This window comes from Lithobates pipiens, unplaced genomic scaffold (genome assembly GCF_037356315.1).
Source record: "Lithobates pipiens isolate NorthernLeopardFrog02 unplaced genomic scaffold, aLitPip1_a1.2 Scaffold_3, whole genome shotgun sequence".
Classification (NCBI taxonomy): Eukaryota; Metazoa; Chordata; class Amphibia; order Anura; family Ranidae; genus Lithobates; species Lithobates pipiens.
In genome coordinates this window covers 223,806,180-223,827,717 of record NW_027507790.1, presented here as the reverse complement: position 1 = coordinate 223,827,717, position 21,538 = coordinate 223,806,180, and the positions used below count along the sequence as shown (strand labels likewise).

Sequence of the window (21,538 nt, the reverse complement as noted above, 5' to 3'; positions counted from 1 at the left end):
AGGAGCTTCAAGCAATACATACACATGATTTATTTTCTTACATTTTTTTTCTTAAACTCCTTTAGGATCTAGAAAATAGTTTTTTCTCACCTGGACCTCTAGAAGCTGACAACCAGTTTTATGATGCACTAGCTGCCCATACAAGTGAACCGGTAAATACACATAGGGTCGCTGCACTCTAAATGAAAACAGAACATAAAAATGTATTCATTAATGTCAATTGTACAGATAGATCAGCCAGTAGCTTTTAGTTGCATGGAATTTTCCACTAGCTACTTAAAAGTACAGACCTAATACTGGGGGAGGCAGAGCCCTGTTACCAGCAGGAAAAACAAAAAACAACAGTAACACCAACAATAGCAGTAATGCCTTGCACACACAGTCGGAAATTCCGATGGAAAAGGTCCGATTTGATAATATTGTCAGAAAATCCGATCGTGTGTGGGCTCTGATGTTTTCCGTCAGAAATTCCGCCAGAAAAAATTTGAGAGCAGGATCTCAAATTTTCCGACAAAAAAAAAAAATCAGATCTGACTTTTTGCGATCGTTTGTAGAGAATTCTGATCGGACAAAGTGTCACGCATGCTCAGATCAAATTACGAGACCAAAGCTATTGGCTACTAGCCTCAACATAGTCCCGTTGTAACGAACGAATATCATCACGTTCCGAACAATCGGATTCTGACGTATTTTGTTGTCAGAATGTCCGAACGTGTATACAAGGCATTACTGTAACAGTAACTACGGGACCTCCACACCCCCGCCGGGTACACCGCTGATATTCCCCTAACCCTGCGGTTCCTTCAGGGGGGAAAAAGAAAGCATTTTGGCAGATTTCTTTTACCTGAAAAAAAATCTCCCTGTACAAGCTGCTGGGGCCACATAGGGAAGGACTGAGCTTTACAATGAAGACAACAGATTAAGGTATGTGCATAGACTCACTCTAGTGGAGATTTAAGGCACAACAACATTTTTTTCCCTTAAAGAAGAAAGCATAGGTGGACTTTTTAGTTCCTAAGTTTCTTCCCTTACCTTATCCCCGCCACAGGATTTGGTGAATTATCAGAAAATTCAACCTTCACCCATCACGACGGGCTGCGTTTAGCAAACCTTCAAGGACCGGGTCCCTTAACGGGGTTCCACTCCCTTGGACCCATAAAAGCACCCAACCAGGAAAGCTTTAGGTATTGTAGCATGACCTAAGCCCTGGGTCCAGCCCTACAAAGAGAGGTGTTACAGGCAAAACCTTTGTTTCGGATACGAGGCCCAGGTACCATCCACTTTGGCCTTAGTGGCGCTTTGGATGGATCTGGTCTATGGAGTCTATGTAAATCCAGCATGGATGCCTCCTGGAGCTCCTCAGAGCACATCTTCACTTGTGACCAACACCTTAGACACTGGCGAAAAAACTGGAGCATGCCCAGATCTCCCCTGATTTACGGCACACTCTCTATGTCTTATCTATCTGTTATCAGGACTTCCAACGGCACAACACTGAACTCCCAGGAGATTTCAGACTCATTCAGAGCTTCCTCCTACACACCATGTGACGTGACAGGACATACAATGTAAACCAGCTGAAGCTGATAAGACTGACAAAGGGAAACATTAGACATCGGCACAAGTAAATGCTAAGAAATAAAACAAGTCAGCTATGAACAGGGAAGCAGGGTTGGCATAGAAACGTTGGATTGAGACGGAGGCTTGGTTAACAGTACAGGAATTGCTCAATGTAAGGGCGGAAATACACTCCACTGTGGACTCAGAAAACAATACTTAAGATGGCGCTGCCTAACCCCTGGAAACAAGTTTTTAAAAGTTTCTTTAAACAGCAAGTAATATGAGATTTGGGATGGATTACAGTGGCTATAGTTTGATAATTACTTATTATAATGGACTAAATAAAGAGAAGCATCAGAGTGGGCGAGTTCACTTCCTCTTTAAGGCTCTGTGTCCCATGATGTACGATAAAGAAAACTTTTTTGTTTGTTACTTACTTTACGCCATAGTGAACATTATTATGGTACATGTGTCCATACTTTATTTATATAGTCAGTTTGCATAATAATTTACCTCTGATTACTGCGTCGCACATAATTATCGCCATCAACAGGCTTTCTGTAGGTGGTGAGAGCCTCGTTCAGCTGCTCTTCTACCAATTCAACATATTTTAGATTATATTCCTAGGGCAGAGAAAAAACAGAAGTGCATTCAAGCTAGTAAACAGGAATTGAATTACAAACAATATGGCCAGGTAATGTGCTGTTAGCAACAACTGGCAGCTCAGCAGGTGCCCAGAAGAAGTCAACCTGTGCATAGCTGAGCATCCCATTTAGTCTCTCATCACAGATCCAAAACTGCACAATGTTTATGGCAAAGTTGATAATGAAGGGATTACTGTGCTGTAAACATCTGCGATCTGTGAGGATAGAATAAATGAGCTAATCCCAGAACGGTTGTGATTTTGCTTTGACTGAGACAGGATTGTCATGACATCATTCAGTTGGGATTCATTTACTAAAACTGGAGAGTGCAAAATCTGGTGCAGCTCTGCATAGAAACCAATCAGCTTCCGGCTTTTATTGTCAAAGCTTAATTGAACACACTACAGTAAAAAGCTGATTGGCTACTGTGCACAGCTGCACCAGATTTTGCACTCTCCAGTTTTAGTAAATCAACTCCCGTGTGTCCACTCTGGTGCTGCACACATCTAGCAAATCTCTCTCTGGTAGTAATAACTTTATCACTCACAGATTCAAGCTTTTAACCCCATGAATGTTGATCTGTGATAGGATTTTGTAGGGTAATCCTGCACTAGGATGTAGGTGCAGACCCCCATTTTAAGATTTTACAGGTACACTTGCTTTGTGCCCCTGTGATGAAGTGAGCAAGTTCTTGCAAAAAGCTGAACACACAAACCCCCAGGAAACTGCTTTTATTTGATAATGATTGCGTGACAAAACAATGCCGATAAAAAACACAGCTTTGCCTCTAAAATGTGTATCTATCTGCCCTTTATGGTTTAGAGGCAGAGCAGAAACTTCCCCTGGTAGATTAAATAAAATTGATTCCTCCATGGCTTGCCTTATTATGTTAATATAAATATATATCATGCTGAATATATCTAAGGAATATAAATGAAAAAAAAAAAAAAAAAATCTTGAATTCTAGGCATATATAAGTTCACACCACATGCAGTCCAGTGCGTTTTTCTGCATCAAAAATGTATGGATAGTAGGTTATATTGCTTTCAATCGTTTACACCAGTGCTTGCAGTTCCAGGCCGTTCCGGTAAAAAAGTGGAACATGCTGCATTTTTTCTGCACTGGACTGTACCGGAACGCAGCAAAAAAGCACTGGAACACACATGTCCTGATTTAAGTTTAACGCTTAACCACTTCCGGACCAGCCACCGTGGATATACATTGCTATTTTCACAACAAATACCATTGTTCTGGCAGAAGATAACTGTCATAACCCCAGTATTTTTATTCAAAGCGTGGCCCGCTTCGAGACGAAAGATAAAAAAGATAAAATCACTTTAAGGTCCCCCAGGACCAGAGCAACGTCACTTCTGCCTTAACCACTTGCTGACCGGCGCAAACCGATATACGTCGGCAGAATGGCACAGACAGGTAATTGGGCGTACCTGTACGTCCCTTTAAATTTGTCACCGTGCCATCGCGTGTGCGCTGCTCGGGACCTCTGTGAGTCCCCAGATCTCACATTAAAGAGGCTCTGTCATGCTTTTCTTCTATTACAGGGGATGTTTACATTCCTTGTAATCGGAATAGTGTTTGTTCGCAGAAGCGATCGCATACGTAAGTAGTGCCCACATATGTAAGCGGTGTTCAAACCACATGTGAGGTATCGCCGCAATCGTTAGAGTGAGAGCAATAATTCTAGCCCTAGACCTCCTCTGTAACTTAACCACTTCAATACAGGGCACTTAAACACCTTCCTGCCCAGACCAATTTTGAGCTTTCAGCGCTGTCGCACTTTGAATGACAATTGCGCGGTCATGCTACACTGTACCCAAATGAAATTTTTATCATTTTTTTCCCACAAATAGAGCTTTCTTTTGGTGGTATTTGATCACCTCTACGGTTTTTATTTTTTGCGCTACAAATAAAAAAATACCGAAAATTTTGAAAAAAAAAATGTTTTTTTTTGTTTCAGTTTCAAAACTTTGTAAATAAGTATGTTTTCTTCTTCACTGATGGGCACTGATGGGGCTACACTGATGGGCACTGATAAGGTGGCACTGATGGGCACCAATGTGGCACCAATGAAGTGGCACTGATAGGCGGCACTGATGAGCGACACGGATGGGCGACACGGACGGACACTGATAGGTGGCACAAATTGGCACTGATAGCTGGCACGGATGGGCATGGATAGGCGGCACAGGTGGGCATGGATAGGCGGCACAGGTGGGCATAGATAGGCGGCACAGGTGGGCATGGATAGGCGGCACAGGTGGGCACTCATAGGCGGCACAGGTGGGCACTCATAGGCGGCACAGGTGGGCACTCAAGCGGCACAGGTGGGCACTCATAGGCGGCACAGGTGGGCACTCATAGGCGGCACAGGTGGGCACTCATAGGCGGCATCTGTGTTATAGTAATGGATGCCAATCAGTGCCAAACAATAATGCATGCCAATCAGTGATGCCCATTGTGGCCACTGATTGGCATCCATTATGGGCACTGATTGGCACCCATTGTGCTGACTGGCACCCTGGTGGTCTAGGGAGGATTATGGATTTTTATTACCTTTTCCCTGGTGGTCTAGTGGTGTCCCTGGTGGTCCAGTGTGGGCATCCTCGGGGGGGCTGTGCTGATAATCGATCAGCACTGACCCCCCCTGTCAGAGGAGCAGCCGATCGGCTCTCCTCTACTCGCGTCTGACAGACGCGAGTGAGGGAAAGCCGATCACCGGCTCTTCCCATTTACACTGTGATCAGCCGTGATTGGACACGGCTGATCACATGGTAAAGAGTCTCCGTCGGAGACTCTTTACCGAGATCGTAGTTGCCGGGTGTCAGACTGACACCCCGCAACAACGATCGCCGCGATGCGCGCCCCCGGGGGCGCGCAGCGGCTCATTATCCTAATCACGTCATATGACGTCCGGTTAGGATAATGAAACCACTTTGCCGCCGTCAATTTGTAATAGGGCGGGCGGCAAGTGGTTAAAACTGGTAACCTGTATAAATTTGTAAACGCCACCTATGGAGATTTTTAAATGCCAAAATTTGTCGCCATTCCAGCGGATGCAATTTTGAAGCGTGACATGTTGGATATCAATTTACTTGCCATAACAATATCTTTCACATTATGGAAAAAAATGAGGCTAACAGACGCGAGTGAGGGAAAGCCGATCACCGGCTCTTCCCATTTACACTGTGATCAGCCGTGATTGGACACGGCTGATCACATGGTAAAGAGTCTCCGTCGGAGACTCTTTACCGAGATCGTAGTTGCCGGGTGTCAGACTGACACCCCGCAACAACGATCGCCGCGATGCGCGCCCCCGGGGGCGCGCAGCGGCTCATTATCCTAATCACGTCATATGACGTCCGGTTAGGATAATGAAACCACTTTGCCGCCGTCAATTTGTAATAGGGCGGGCGGCAAGTGGTTAAAACTGGTAACCTGTATAAATTTGTAAACGCCACCTATGGAGATTTTTAAATGCCAAAATTTGTCGCCATTCCAGCGGATGCAATTTTGAAGCGTGACATGTTGGATATCAATTTACTTGCCATAACAATATCTTTCACATTATGGAAAAAAATGAGGCTAACTTTACTTTTAATTCAAAAAAGTGTGCAAAAAAAAAAATTGCATTTGTAAGACTGCTGCCCAAATACGGTGCGACAAAGTATTGCAGCGATCTCCATTTTATTGTAGGGTGTTTGAAAAAATATATATACTCTTTAGGGGTCCTAAGTAATTTTCTAGCAAAAAAAAAAAATTATCTCAACTTGGAAACAAAAAGAGTGAAAGATAGGCTCGGTCGTTAAGTGGTTAAGAACAAAGAAGGGGAAAAATAAACTGGACTACATCAAAAATGCACTTGAAAGCATCAAAAAAACGTGCATGCAGAAAAGCATCTGGAATGCATCTGGACTGTGTTTCTAGGGTGTAAACTGGCCATCTAAGGCACAAATGAATGCTGCTTTGTATTTATGAATACATCATCCAATTATTATTATTATTTTTTGTGTAAGTGTACCTGAATGTGACCCCCATATCAGCTTCTTGCAAATCCCTGATTGGGAGAGGAAGAAGCAGTATAAGGTGTTCTGCAGTGGCAAGGAGAGTCACAAGTTAACCGGTATTTTGCTTCTCATTCACTGTCCCATGATATGCTGGGGGAGGGGCAACTTAGATGTCACACCCAACTGCAATAGAGCTTCCTGCTCTTCCAGACAGGCTGTGCTGTGTGGCAGAGCTGTATAACTCTCAGGACTGGATGGGCAGGAATACAAAACCTTTATCAGGTAAAACGGCTTTCTTATTTGTATTTGTAAGTCCATAAAATATTTAGGTCTGTTACCTTCTGCCATTTTTCCAGCTGCTTTGTGACATAACCCCTTTCATTTAAGTAGGAAAACCCCTTTGGAATTGACAGGAACCTACAAAGAAAACAGATTAGTAGATAAGAAGTAGTCAAATTTTCAGTAAAATATTAACAGGTGAGAAATTAGGCTTACCTTATGAGGAGCAGCAGGCCCTTATCTCCAAGATGAGAGAGTGCAGGTTTCATCTGGATGAGCGCGTGTAGATTAGCCTGCGGGGAGAGTACACAATGTGAACACCACACTGAGCTCCACACTGTCCACATACATTACACAAAACTAGTACAAATCAGAGAGGAGTTGGCCCACGCAGCTAATCAGTTTCCGAGTTTCATTTTAGCTTGCACATGATTGGATGATAAAATCAGCAGAGCTTCCCCTCATTTCAGATCTACCCCTCAGATTTAGAGCGACTGCACTTCCAAGTGGCCTTTCAGTGCACTTTCAAGTGCACTTGTAGTGCAAAGTGGATATGCCTTTTGTAAATCACCCCCAAAGTATAGTTGCTCCAGGGATTAGTAAATTAGGTAACTCTTCACTTGGAAAGAATACCTAATCATATGCAAGGAAAATAAAAAAAGGCATTTTTGCCTGCACCTGATTGGATGATAGAAGTCAGCAGAACCTCCTCTCATTACTAAGCTCTGGAGCAACTGCACTTGCAAAATGTACATTCCATTTGCCTTTAGTAAATCAACCTCTACGTTTTACAAAAATGAACTGTAAGGCCCCTCACACTTGGGGAAGGCCTGGTTGGAGTCCGCCTGCTCAGCTGGGAATCTGTCCGCTGAGCCCTGCTGAACAGGCGGGTGGGCTGGTCTGTGTCCGCTAATGCAGAGTGAACACATACACAGCCCATTCTCCTCTATAGGCAGTCCGTTTACACCCAACTGCCACCTGATTGGATCTGCACGACGGATGCAGAACGAATCACTGTCCATCTGTTTTTAGCAGACAGGATTGGACCAGATGTTGGCGAGTGTCTCCATTGACACCCGTCACTCCATAAAAGAGACTTAGGGTATGATCGGACCACCCATGTAAAAAGGGCCCTAAGACTTTGCACATCACATTAGCCTTTAACTTCAGTATCGAGGAGAGGACAGCAAGGTCTACACAAGAGGATCACTCAGCACTTATAGAAGAGAATCACTGAACATTTGGTTGGCAAGCTTGATCACCAATTGAAAAATCTGTAACTGTAGTTCAGTTTCAACAGTCACACTGCCCATGAGGGACACAATGGTGCTGGTATAACAGCCCAAATTATCAACAGAGCAGGAAAAGGCCACCAGCTCCCAAACTCTACATTTGGCCACAGCGGTTAAAGAACAGTAGCAACAAACACCCACCTATGCTAGGAAAAATAAATAAAATTTCTGAAAATACGCTATAATCACCTTGTCTTCACAGGCCTCATCCAAAATATCTAAGGCTTCCGTGGAGATATTTTTGCTCTTGTCATGTAGCTGCGTCACCAGTAACTCAATCCCCCAGTTGCTGAAAAACTCCACATTGGCTCTCAGAAGAACCCGCAAATGTTTTGTTGCGTATAAACGACAGCTCTGCGCACAATAAAGAAAGTCAATATTTTCATCAAGCATTTTATTTTTTTTATTATTATTTATTTTACATTGTACTTAACTAACCAAAACTGATGTTTGGAGGTGTGAGGATTTGAGGTTTTTTACGTAAATCCACAAACCATAAATGTAACATGGAACAATAGCATTATACTGCTTAACAGAAGACACGACTACTGATGGCTTCAACAACCTTTTGGGCTGGTTTTCAAGATATGGCTTCCTCCACTATGGGGTCCATTTAAAGGTTAAATGAACATTTAGGAGCATGTTACACCCATATTTAGGTGTAACAGGCCCCTGTTCTTAAGCTGTGGTTACGACTTAATATATTCATTCTTTAAGATCATCACAGATCACAACAAAGGTTCTAAAATTGGTTTTGGTGAGTTTTTAAAGCTTACACTTGGGGCAGACATTGCCATCTCTCTGAAAAGTGACCTGTAGTGAACTGCTTTTCATAGACATCCTTGCCTACTGTTTAACCCTGTGATACCTGCACCACCACTTGCATTGCATGGTATTGCAATGCAGGAACACTGACTTGGAGTATTACCTGCCAAACGCATGGGTGTCATTTTGTCCTGACATGTTTACCACCCCCTCTGGCTGCCTTAAATTTTTTTGGAGCTGCTGACTTTTAATAAGGACACTTACCTGTCCAGGATGCCTGCGATATCGGCCGAACCGTCCCTCGTATTGTGTGCCAGCGCTGCCATCCTCACTAAGGGAAACAGGCAGTGGAGCCTTGCAGCTTCACTGCCCGTTTCTATTGCACATGTACAAGTCCCCCGGCGATTTCTGAATGGGCGGCTGTCTTCTGTGACACACAGGTCCCAGAAGATACCACACCCAAATTTCCCAGAAATCAACGCGAGGAGGAGGAGACTGAAGATCACTGTGGAATAGGAAGTGGCAGATTAGGACAATCAGCCTAGCAACAGGCATTTCTGGTGAGTAAAAAAATAATATTTTTTCAATGTTTTTGTTGCATTTGTATGTAATTTTTTTTTCAGGGTGGACCTCCACTTTACGGTGAGTGGTCAGAAGGTAGAAAAAATGCAGCTGCCAGGATTCTGTCACCTGAACATTGTTGGTTTCTAGGGTTCTGTCTGCTACACAGCCTAGCAACCAAGGACAAATCCCTAGCCCCATTCAGCTCCTGGCCGAATATTTCCCACCACTTACCAAGTATGTCCCATGCCATTTCTGCGTAATGTCTGCCAACATTCCCAGACCCTCTTTTTTTACCTTCGACTGGCAGCCAGGAATCTCCCGGCTGGCAGTTGAATGAGGCTGAGTATGTGCCACTGGATGCTAGGACCAGAGTCCTAGCAACCATCAGGACATGAGTGGACAGTTGTCAAGTTAATGAGCATTTTTTTTAAATATATTTTATGGTACGCTATGTGAATGGGAATATTTAGCAAATATATAGTGGGGAATCCTTACATTTGATTGCAAACAAGATTTAAGTGCACTGTACCAACACTTCCAAGTTCAACTGCCTATGACAGCCAATCATTACTTTCTCCTAATCTGACTACAGTAAACAGGCAGCTGTCTAGCTATTGCCAGTCACTGTAATACATAAGCCAGAACAATCACCCAGATGGGCTGGTTGCTCTCCTCACAATAAAATGAGCACCAAAACCTTCAGATGGTCAACACTGAATTGTGCTAATGGTTTTTTATTCCCTTTCCTGCCAACCTTTTCAGCTACCAGGAGCAAATGAGATGAAGCCTTGTGTAAACTTCAAGCTGTAGTTTTGCGTATACAAATGGCTAAGGACTTTCTCGCTAAGCCCCAATGGCAATTTTAGGTCCACAAGCTGCCAGTGCCCAAGCACCAGCACTGTCACATGAGAGAAGAGGGAATGACTAATATATTTCTCATATCCGGAAGTACCAGGTATTGCTTTTCTTTGCTCCCAGCAACCAAGCAAAGGATAAGCAAGCATGTAAAGATAGGGAGGATAGCAGTCAATTGAACTATTTTCTGCAGTGAAATGGCACTGCCAATGCAAACAATTCCTTTCCTTGGCATGTGAAGAAGAAAGCGAAAGAGGCTGGCCTAAACTGGGATGAGGTATTATTTTTTGACATCACCAGGGTCATTGTCCTTCTACTGGCCCTGCGAAGGATAATTTTTGGCTTTCCAGTCTGGCTGCTTAACGGTTACCTGCACGATTCCCTGGATTCGTTCTTGGAGCTCTTTGGATTGCCTGGATTGTTTTGGAAATCTGCTGATCGGGCTATCCTCGTTTGATTGACTCGTTGTCGCTGACATTCGAGTCCCACTATTTCCTGGTAAGAGTGTATGCCTCTCGTCTCGGGTGGAGGACACACTATCCCTGATGCTCTATATGCCTGCTGAGGCCTTTGTACCCCACTTCTGAGCAACAGCTTTTTGTGGTGGACTCCATATATGTTTACCATACGGATTGTTTCACCTTTGGGACCGTCTCACCTGTGTTTGTACTCATTATATACATGTTGTTTTATATGCATTATATTTGAAATAGATTTTTAACAATAATTTTTTATTATTTACACACAATATTTGATATATTGTTCAATGTTTACTGTTTTATATTTTTCACTGATCTTTTGCATTGAATTCTTGTCACATTCTTGTGTAGCAGCTGTTCGTTTTTCTTCACTAATTGAGTTAGCGCAGTAATATCCCCTATCCACATTTTATTTGTATATTACGCTTATTTCTGTGGAAATATTAGAATTTTGATCAAAATGTATTTATTCACAGCATTGGAGATAGGGCAACATGTTCTCTTTATAGAATGTGAGCAATGCCTTGGCACTATTCGTGTGGCTGTTCTCTATATGGATGAAAAATGACCTTTACTACAGGAAAAGCATACACTTCTCAACTCCTTCATGACCCTCTTCCATCATACTAGATCATCACAAATACATTTTGCAATAAATATGTGCCAATTCCAATTTCCTGTAAGTACACACTTAACAATTTAAAAGAAAGGGTACGCTTAATAAAAGTAAAAAAGCACTGAAGGAGGAGACATTAAGAATGCATTACGGCAACTCATTAACTTCCTTCAGCACTTCAGGCAACACAAGAAATAAAAAGAAATGGGAATAAATAGGACTTACATCAGGAGACGCGGTTAAGGTTTTGGAGAGGATGACTCTGGCAAGCCCGTCTCGGCTGTAATCTAAGCTGGAGACTGCCAGCTTCAATAAGTGGTCTTGATTTTTAAGTGAGCAAAGATTTAGGAGACTGCAATAAAGAAATAAAATTACGGTAAGTGCACAGAAGGGTGGCTGTAAAAATGTATATCTGCGATAAGGATGGAAGCTTATCTCAGATAAAATGCTTGTCTACAGTGAGCAGAAAATCCATAAATCCAGCATTATTCACTGAAGTCTTCTAGCACAAACATATCATTTATGACTGAAAAGGCAATTGTTAGCTGGTCAAACAAGCACTGTATCAAAAGAGAAGACTGTGGTCTTATTTAGTGTTGAATCACAAGAAAGCTTCACGCTGGGCTGCGGGAATGAAGCCGCGCGTTCCGCTGAACTCACAGGATTTCACTCCTGCATGTCAGTCCCGATTTCGGCCGCGATTTCAGAGACATCTGCACAGATGTCAATGTAAATCTCAGCCTGAAATCACAAAAAGTAATACAGAAATTACTTTTTGAATTCGGTACAGCGCCGCAGATGCAGTGTCGCACCAATTGGGACGGCGCCATTGATGGCAATTGCCGCCGATTTGACATGTCAAAACGCTCCAGTGTGAACCAGGGCTAACGCACAGTTCAAATATATACAACACCGGTATATCTGCATAATCATCAAATCTAAATCAGCCACCTGGTGCATATGCTTAGTGGCACGCCGCTTCAAGTACCCATGGTGTGGCTCTGATAACCCCACATCAATCAGGGTGCAGGCGTGTATTCTAATCCAATGCAGTATGACAGATCTCAAGCGAACACAAAGAAAGAAATGGGAATCATTGGGAGAACCACTCCCTACCCAAAGACAAGTAGGACTTTAAAGGGTGCGAGATTGTCACCGAGGTGAGCATGAATAGCAGAAATATGTTTAAAGCTATTTTATTGTACAAAGCATAAAAATATACATCATACAATACATAGAAATGTGCATATATTGCATGGCTAACATGAGCCGTTACTCATTGTTTGCAGCAAAGGCATAGATGAGTTAATGTGCAGAGAGTAGTCCGACGCGTTTCACAGAGCTGTATCTCCACTTTTTCAGGCAAACTCAATATGTGTCTATATTATCATAAAATTTAAGAAAGATATCATTATAATCACATCGGAATAGCTGATTGGGCATTGTTCCAGCAGCCGTTGGAAGTTTTTTCGCAATTACAGCAATTGAGACTTGGTAAGGCTGTTTGTACACTGACCATCTGCTAGTGTGAATGGCGCGATGCCAGTTGTGGGCGGTCCTTTCTATGTGTCACTGTGGTGCACGGGGCCAATGGCAGTATATATGGCCAGGTGAGGGGTTGGTGTGGTTATATGTATGTTGTGTGGTCTTGTTTTGGCTGTGGATGAGCTGCTCCAATCATGGGATAGATCACTCACCTGGATGATAGGTCTGTGTGTTAGTTACTTACTTTGGGTACATTAATGGATCAACATACTGGGGGTGCCTACAGTATCTCACAAAAGTGAGTACAACCCTAATATTTTTGTAAATATTTAATCGTATCTTTTCATGCGACACCGAAGAAATTACACTTTGCCACAATGTAAAGTAGTGAGTGTACAGCTTGCATAACAGTGTATATTTGCTGCCCCCTCAAAATAACACACAGCAATTAATGTCTAAACCGCTGGCAACAAAAATGAGTACACCTCTAAGTGAGAATGTCCAAACTGAGCCCAAAGTGTCAATATTTTGTGTGCCCACCATTTTCCAGCACTGCCTTAACCCTCTTGGGCATGGAGTTCACCAGAGCTTCACAGGTTACCACTAGAGGTCCTCTTCCACTCCTCCATGACAACATCACGGAGATGGTGGATTTTGGAGACCTTGCATTCCTCCACCTTCCATTTTTAGGATGCCCCACAGATGCTCAATAGGGTTTAGGTCTGGAGACATGCTTGGCCAGTCCATCACCTTTACCCTCAGCTTCTTTAGCAAGGCAGTGGTCATCTTGGAGGCATGTTTGGGGTTGTTATGTTGGAATACTGCCCTGCGGCCCAGTCTCCGAAGGGAGGGGATCATGCTCTGCTTCAGTATGTCACAGTACATGTTGGCATTCATGGTTCCCTCAATGAACTGTAGCTCCCCAGTGCCGGCAGCACTCATGCAGCCCCAGACCATGACACTCCCACCACCATGCTTGACTGTAAGCAAGACACACTTGTCTTTGTACTCCTCACCTTTTTGCCGCCACACTTGAACCAAATAAGTTTATCTTGGTCTCATCAGACCACAGGACATGGTTCCAGTAACCCATGTCCTTAGTCTGCTTGTCTTCAGCAAACAGTTTGCAGGCTTTCTTGTGCATCATCATTAGAAGAGGCTTCCTTCTGGGATGACCCCCCACCCCTTCGAAATCTGCAGCAATGCTGGCAGCACTCACGTCTATTTCCCAAAGAGAACCTCTGGATAGGACGCTGAGCACATGCACTCAACTTCTTTGGTCGACCATGACGAGACCTGTTCTGAGTGGAACCTGCCCGGTTAAACTCTTAGTTTCAGGGTCTTGCCAATCTTCTTATAGCCTAGGCCATCTTTATGTAGAGCAACAATTATTTATTCAGATCCTCAGAGAGTTCTTTGAAAATGTGCGCCATGTTGAACTTCCAGTAACCAGTATGAGAAAGTGGAGAGCGATAATACCAAATTTAACATACCTGCTCCGCATTCACACCCGAGACCTTGTAACACTAACGAGTCACGCGAGTCACACCGGGGACGGAAAATGACTAATTGGGCCCAATTTAGCCATTTTCACTTGGGGTGTACTCATTTTTATTGCCAGAAGTTTAGACATTAACCACTTGGCGACCGGCTCACACTGATATTCATTGGCAGAATGGCTCTCTTGTGCAAAATGACATACCTGTATGTCAGTCCGTAAAAGCAGGTTAGCGGGCACATGTGCTGCGGGAGCTTGCCAGCGGACTTTATGTCCGCCGGTGGCCCACAATCATGGTGAGGAGAGGCAGGACTGGGAACTGCCTATGTAAGCCAGGCATTTCCCTGTTCTGCCTAGTGACAGGACAGGGATCTACTGTTCCCAGCGATCGGGAACAGTGATCTCTGCCATGTTTCAGTAAGCCCATCCCCCTCTACAGTTAGAACACTCTGAGGGTACACACTTAGCCCCTTCCCTGCCAGTGTCATTTTTACATTGATCAGTGCATTTTTATAGCACTGATCAATGTAATAATGTCACTGTTTCTCCAAAAAGTGTAATTTGGGGTCCGATTTGTCCGCCACAATCCTGCTAAAACTCGCAGATCGCCGCCATTAACAATAAAAACAATAATAATAATTTAAAAAAAAACAAGTCCCTAAATAGATCTCGTCGTTTGTAGACACAATAATTTTTGCGTAAACTAATCAAAATACCAAATTATGTAGAAGAATATATATTGGCATTAACTGATGAATACATTTTTTTGGATATGTATTATAGCAGAAGGTAATTTCGTTTTCTTTTTATTTATTTTTTTATTGTTCTGTATATAGCGCAAAAAATATTAACTGCAAAGGTGATCAAATGCCACCAAAAGAAAGCTCTATTTGTGGGGAAAAAGGACGTCAATTTGGTTTGGGTACAGCGTCACACGACCGCCAATTGTCAGTTAAAACGACACAGTGCCGTATCGCAAAAAATGGCCTGGCCATTAACGAGGGTAGAATCTTTCCTGGGCTGAAGTGGTTAATGGCTGTGTGTTGAGTTATTTTGAGGGGACAGCAAATGTACACCGTTATACAAGCTGTACCCTCACTACTTTACGTTGTAGCAAAGTGTCATTTCTTCAGTGTTGTCACATGAAAAGATATAATAAAATATTTACAAAAATGTGAGGGGTGTACTCAGTTTTGTGAGATACTGTGTGTGTTGGATTAGTGTGTGTTTATATGTTCACATAATGAATCCGCTGGGGCTGGGAGTGGCCATTTGGGTTGGTTGCTGGATGTTAGTGATGTTTTGGCTTATGAATGCGTACTTGTGTGTATTTGCGTATGTGGTTGTGTGTGCACGTGTGCAAGGGTGTATATATGCTGTTGTATATTACTGAGTGTATGTGTTTGTATGTGTGTACATGTGTATGTGTGGAATTATGTGTGCGCTCATGTTTATGCACGTGTGTATGTAGATGTGCGTATGTTTGTGCATGCATGCACATAGGTTAACTCTTACCTATGTATGTGTAGCACTAACCCCCGAAGGAGCTGCTGGTTATTTTTGGGCTTACCGTTTCTTTCCGTTCTCCTTGTTGCACGTCTAGGGGATGTCCCGTGGTAAATGGCCCAGTAACTTGAGACTGACAATAGATCCACTTGAATGGATTTTATTTGTAAAACTTAGACAATTGAACAGTCTTTCAACTTGGGATCAGAGGGTTGGAAAGGAAGTTCAGGTACTCTTAGTGTCAAAGTCAAAAAAACGTTGAAGAACTTGCTTACTTGGACTCCAGAGAATAGCCATCGCAACTGGATGATCACTCAGGCTGGACAGTCCCTCTCTCACAAGGCCTAGCAGCCAACATGGTGCTTGCTCAGGAACAAGTCTCTGCCACAGACGTTGTTGTAGAAACATACAAGATAATGTCTGCCACAGACGTCATTATAGAACCCGTAGGAAGACTAAGCTTGAGAACACTTGTGGGATACCTGGATCTCTCAGCCTGCTTGGCGATATCCACAAGAGCAGATTCTCTCGGTTACTTCAGCCCTTCCAGGCTCTTGCTAAGAAAACCAACCGTACGTGGTGTTCTTCTGAAGAGTCCCCCCTGGAATGCTTGAATTACACGGGGTCTCTCCCGAACCGAAGATGGCAACCCACCACCTTGTTGTTAAATGATGAATTGATTTATATAGGGATGGGATTATGATATCTTTCTTAAATCTGATGACAATATAGACACATATTGAGTTTCCCTGAAAAAGTGGAGCTACAGCTCTGTGAAACGCATCGGACTACGCTATGCACATGAACATATCTATGCCTTTGCTGCAAACAATGGTTTATGTTAGCCATGCAATATATGCACATTTCTACGTTGGTATGATATATGTTTTTATGCTTTGTACAATAAAATTACTTTTAAACTATTCGTGCTCACCTCAGCGACAATCTCACACCCTTTAAAGTCCTACTTGTCCTTGGGTAGGGACTGATTCTCTCAATGATTCCCATTTCTTTCTTTGTATTTAACACATGATGTGGATGTGAGTTTTGTCCCTGGAACTAGTTCAATATTACTTAAGATAGATCCTAAGTGAACATCACACACCAAAACAGCTCCAAGCCCTTGGGAGACAGAAAGCAGCCTCAGCCCTCCTGATAGGTCACGCCCTGTGATGCATTATGCCCTCTATGACAGGGGAATCAGCAATTGTCTTCTTCCAGGGAGGGTGGGGGAAGGTGTCTCTGCCAGAAGACAGTGATTATTGCTAGCGACTAGAGCAGCTGCTAGCAATAATCACAAAAGAATTCAGCATGCTGGTTGTACCCAAGTTGATCGATCAACTTGGTACATTCAGCCTGCCCATTAACGGTTCAAATCTCGGCTGATTCCTGCTTAACCAGCTGAGATTTGAACCGTGTATTGTTGTTGGTACTTTTATTTTCACCACTTCAATACCGGCACTTGTACCCCCCCCCCTACCCAGGCCGATTTTCAACTTTCAGCGCTTTCACAGATAGAGCTTTCTTTAAGTGGTATTTAATCATCACTGGGGTTTTTTATTTTTTGCTAAACAAAGGAAAAAAAGACTGAAAATTATGGAAAAAACAAAACCCTTTTCATCATTTCTGTTTTACAATATTGCAAATAAGTAATTTTCTTCTTCACTGCCAGTTATCGGTTTTCCTTTACTCAAACACTGACAGCACTGAGGAAAGGAAATGCCAATAACCAGCATTTGTTACCGTGATCAACTGTTACTGGACACAGCTGATCACATGGTAAAGAGCCAACGTCATAGGCTCTTTATCCTGATCTGTCTTAGGGACACCGTTCACCATTGCACACCCCTGGGGGTCAGAACAGTAAAGCACCAACTCCCCCAAAAGCTTTTTTTTTTGGATTTGGTCTTTGAGAACAGACACTGTTGTAGAGATAAGTGCAGAGGTAATTCTTCCCCACATCATGGAATGTCAAGAGAGAAGGGAAGACGGCAGGCAGAAAAGTACAAAAGGTAACTGCCAACAAACATTCCCAAATGCACTAAAGTTTTGTTTAAGTATTTCAGAAAAAGCATATGATCAAAGAAACCCATTTTAAGAACAAAAGTGTAACTTCAATTTTCACAGCCCAAGAAACAAGATGCACAAGGGAGAAGCAGCTTACAAGTACATAAAACCCACTCGCTGTGCATACCTGCACATTATGGAAAGAGTTCTGGGGGACCACACAGAAGGAAAGTTACTGTTAGTGACAGACTGCATCATATATTTCATCTATTCTTTTGCACATAGTTGTACGATGTCTTACCACTGAAACACATTGCACTTCTCCAGCATCTTGACTCCATGCGGGTGGCAGGAGAGGGTACCAATAAAGAGGAAATAGTACTGGCAGAGTGTGTTCAGCAAGCCGTTGTTTTGCAGACTGCGCTCTTGTTTTATGCCTGATGTGGTTGTCAGCCACACAACAATGTCCTTCACCAGCTCCTCCAAGTAGCCCTGTCCATCCTGCAAGGAACAAATAGTAACTTTAAAGTTTAACGTCACCTTTTAGTAAGGTATTCATAAAAAAACTTTTTTTTTCATTCCCCTCCCCCCCTCAATTTTCAATTCCTGATGGATGCCTCTATTTTTTACAAAAATCTTCAGTTTGTTTTAAAAACTGCAAGTAGGTCTTCTACCAATGGTCATTTATGCATGTGAGAATACATTTTGCTTTCTCTGCCATAGCAGGAATTGTATAGCAACTGAGCATTTGCTATCGACAGTTACATTATGGAACATGTGCTGAAAACATTTTAAAACATTTAAAAGTGAAAGTTCTGCCCTAGGAGGTCTGTTACGGCAGGTTAAAGTGTTACTAAACCCACAACAGTAAAATCAGTCTATATATGCAGCATAGAATGCATGTTATACTCACCGGTGAACTTAAGGGGTTAATAGTCTGCATTGTGTAAAAAGGCTGATTTATCCTGTGTGTACAGATCCTCCCCCTCCTGCACTGTCTATCTGGGGATGACCAGCTAACACAGGAAGGGTAACAAACATGCACATGCTCAGTTGTGTCTTTTAAGCTGGAGAGAACATTTACTTGTTCTCAGAGATAGCCAGGTCACATGATATTGGCACTTTCAGTGGCTGTGGGTGTGTATAAAGGCTATAGTGGAAATATCCTCCTACTTGAACTCTCAGCACTGGAGAAACTGCAGTTTATCACTGACCATGGTATACAGATCAGCCAAAAAGGTATATAGTGGCAACATTTTAAAGTAAAAAGAAGATTTATAAGCTGTGGGCACTGTGGTAAAAGTGGGGGAGGGGGGTGAACTATTTTCATATTACTAGGTTTAGTAACACTTTAACATTAGTTGCATTAAGGCAGCTCAGTTATTTGAATGTGCTGGCAACGCACCAAAATTTGGACCATAACAATTTTTTCCAACACAGCCGACTGCAATGCATGGCAGTGTGTTACCATACTTTGTCGAGTGCTGCAACACGTATGTCAGAGGTGTGTTGCCCAAGTACTTATGGCTGCCATTTCAAATTACAGCATCACAAAACTATCACAGGAATAACAAATTTTTTATGCAAGTTATGTTGTCTCTAGAATTATACGAGCTACAATTAGAATGTATCTTTTTTTTTTTTTTTTTTTACTGAGCTAGTGCCTCTACTTTATCTCCTGCCAAAACAGAATGATTACCAAGTATTTAAAAGCTTCACTTTAAATATTACTGTATGATGTTACAAATATGTGAAATGTCGCTTATTCCCCTGCTTTATTATTTGTTACTGTACATTGAACAAAATACCATAAAATGTTACTAAATGCTATTAAAAAAAATAAAAATGCACTGCAACATGCCACTGGATGTTTGACACGTTACCCTTCTGCATTGCAGTGTATAGTTATGGAAAGCAGTTGTCATCAAGCCTGTCCTCAGGGCCCACTAACAGGCCAGGTTTGCAAGATAACTGAAATACATCATAGGTGATATCATTTGCTGCTCAGTGATTGCAGTATTCTAGTCTGCATCTCCCCAAGGTAATACATAAAACCTGGCCTGTTAGTGAGCCCTGAGGACAAGGTTGATGGACACTGCTCTAAAACATGCCTGCTGCCATTGGGATCCACCCAAAACCCTGGATCAGAACTTGGCTCAGCCTCTCAGCAATCCGCTGAGGGCCTGAGCCAGTCCCTCCCACCCCCTCCACAGCCCAGCGCTCCTGTGAGATCTGGAGGGGAGAGCAAAAAGCTTCTGACCGACAGTCACGACTCTCTGCTGAGCGCGGAGATGGAGAAAAGCGGTGTTTGATCCATCAGTTCTCACTGCAGAGCCGGCGGGGGACAGATGCAGCATCGGATCAACACTACCTCCACCTAGGTGAAAATCCTGAACTTCTTTTACGCAAGAGCTCTCACTAGGTGCACCTTTAGGAATAAGTGTAACCCAAGGTTAAGCCCCGACCAACCACCGTCTCTCGACAAACAGAACACTTCAGTGGCTCTTAATTATAGTTGTTCTTTTTGTTTTGTTTTTAAATCAAAGTAGACATTGATTGTGTAGGAATTATATGAAAACGAACCAGAGCTCCACTCCTGGATGAAAGTTAGAAACAAAATATTCATGTGCATTTTTCCCAGCCCTTAAAGTGACCCTTTACTTTTTACAGCAGGGTAAAATAAGAGGGTGACTTAATTCTTTTCATCCAGCAACATCACCTTTTATCGCTCCTCTACTGCGCTGTTCAGCCACCTGAAACTAAGTACCCTTCCCCTTTAGGTGAAATGGGTGAGCACATGATTCACTCCTCTTCTCCCATCTGACAGCATTGCTGCTTCATGATTGGCCCAGCACCACATTTGGAAACGGGAATAAACCAAAAGTCTTGTGTAAAAATTAATTCCCTGAAGACATTTGCTCCTGAGGGCATAGTGCTCTAAACACGACGACTCGGTTCATCCTTCAGCCCCAGCCACTGTATGACAAAGACTTTGACAGATAGGGAGGTCTGGATTCTGCACCTGTTTCTTTCAGGCTCACAAAAATGTGGGGAGTGGCCTAACAAACCAGTTCAGGGCTTTCGTTCCCCAGTCCAAGTGAACAAACAGAATGGTGCTGGAGCAAGCAGAGTATATGCTGCTGAAGGCAGGGGGCAGGCATGCAGAGTTTAGGTGACCCTTTTACTTTTCCCCTAAATAAGCAAAGGGTCACTTTAAGGAAGTTCAAGTCCAATCCAAGCTGTGATAATCAAACACAGTGATCATAAAAGTAAACCGTGCCGTGTTTACATTCCTCTTACAACAGAGGACATAGAGAAGGAGTAACTAATAAATGAATAAATCATTCATTCATTAGCTCCAGATCAAAACAAAATGAAAAATGGACTGGTAATAACAGGGTATAACAGGTTAGCACTGAAGTAGTTACGTTCACATACCCAGCAGCAAACAGAAGCATTGAATAATTTAGGTTATTACTGCATCTCTTAGTGCTAAAGTGAGAATCTGACACTTGGATGTAAATGTGACTCACCTCCTCTGACTCCAGCATGAACTCTGTGAACTGGCAACCTACTACAGTCAGCTTCTTGGCTTTATTGTAGTCCAGATCCAGATTGGCATAGAGCTTGCTGCTGGGCTTGTAAAAATACAGTAGTCGTCGTACAAACCTTTAGGTATGAGAACAAAGCGAAACAAGTTACAGAAGCGGAATAAAAGGCTAAAGCTGTGAAGGCATTAACAGTGGTTCACCTAATCAAAACAGAATGCGAATGTATATAGACCGTAAAAGAGGCATGGTGTTTATACCTGTGCAGCTGCTCATCCTTACAGTTTTTCAGATTCACATTTGGCCACTAAAAGAAAAAAAAAAAAATGTAGTTTAGAAGTTTTTGACATTTTTAAATGCTACCCTTTTCACTTTTTATGGGTAAAAATCGTTCTCGCTGTACAGACGATAATGTTTA

General features: G+C 42.8%; 1 protein-coding gene across 2 annotated transcripts in view; it reads right to left on the bottom strand.

Moving 5' to 3' along the window:
* The window catches only part of RICTOR (RPTOR independent companion of MTOR complex 2), a 218,455-nt gene that overhangs the window by 38,783 nt on the left and 158,134 nt on the right, over nucleotides 1–21,538 (bottom strand). For both annotated transcript variants that reach the window (XM_077462825.1, XM_077462824.1), the window contains exons 19-27: nucleotides 21,381–21,427; nucleotides 21,106–21,241; nucleotides 17,874–18,073; nucleotides 11,302–11,428; nucleotides 7,987–8,151; nucleotides 6,722–6,798; nucleotides 6,565–6,643; nucleotides 2,074–2,183; nucleotides 91–178 (exon numbers count right to left, since the gene is read on the bottom strand). In XM_077462825.1, coding sequence (XP_077318951.1) covers nucleotides 91–178; nucleotides 2,074–2,183; nucleotides 6,565–6,643; nucleotides 6,722–6,798; nucleotides 7,987–8,151; nucleotides 11,302–11,428; nucleotides 17,874–18,073; nucleotides 21,106–21,241; nucleotides 21,381–21,427 — 1,029 coding nt within the window. The remainder of the gene's footprint in view (nucleotides 1–90; nucleotides 179–2,073; nucleotides 2,184–6,564; nucleotides 6,644–6,721; nucleotides 6,799–7,986; nucleotides 8,152–11,301; nucleotides 11,429–17,873; nucleotides 18,074–21,105; nucleotides 21,242–21,380; nucleotides 21,428–21,538) is intronic.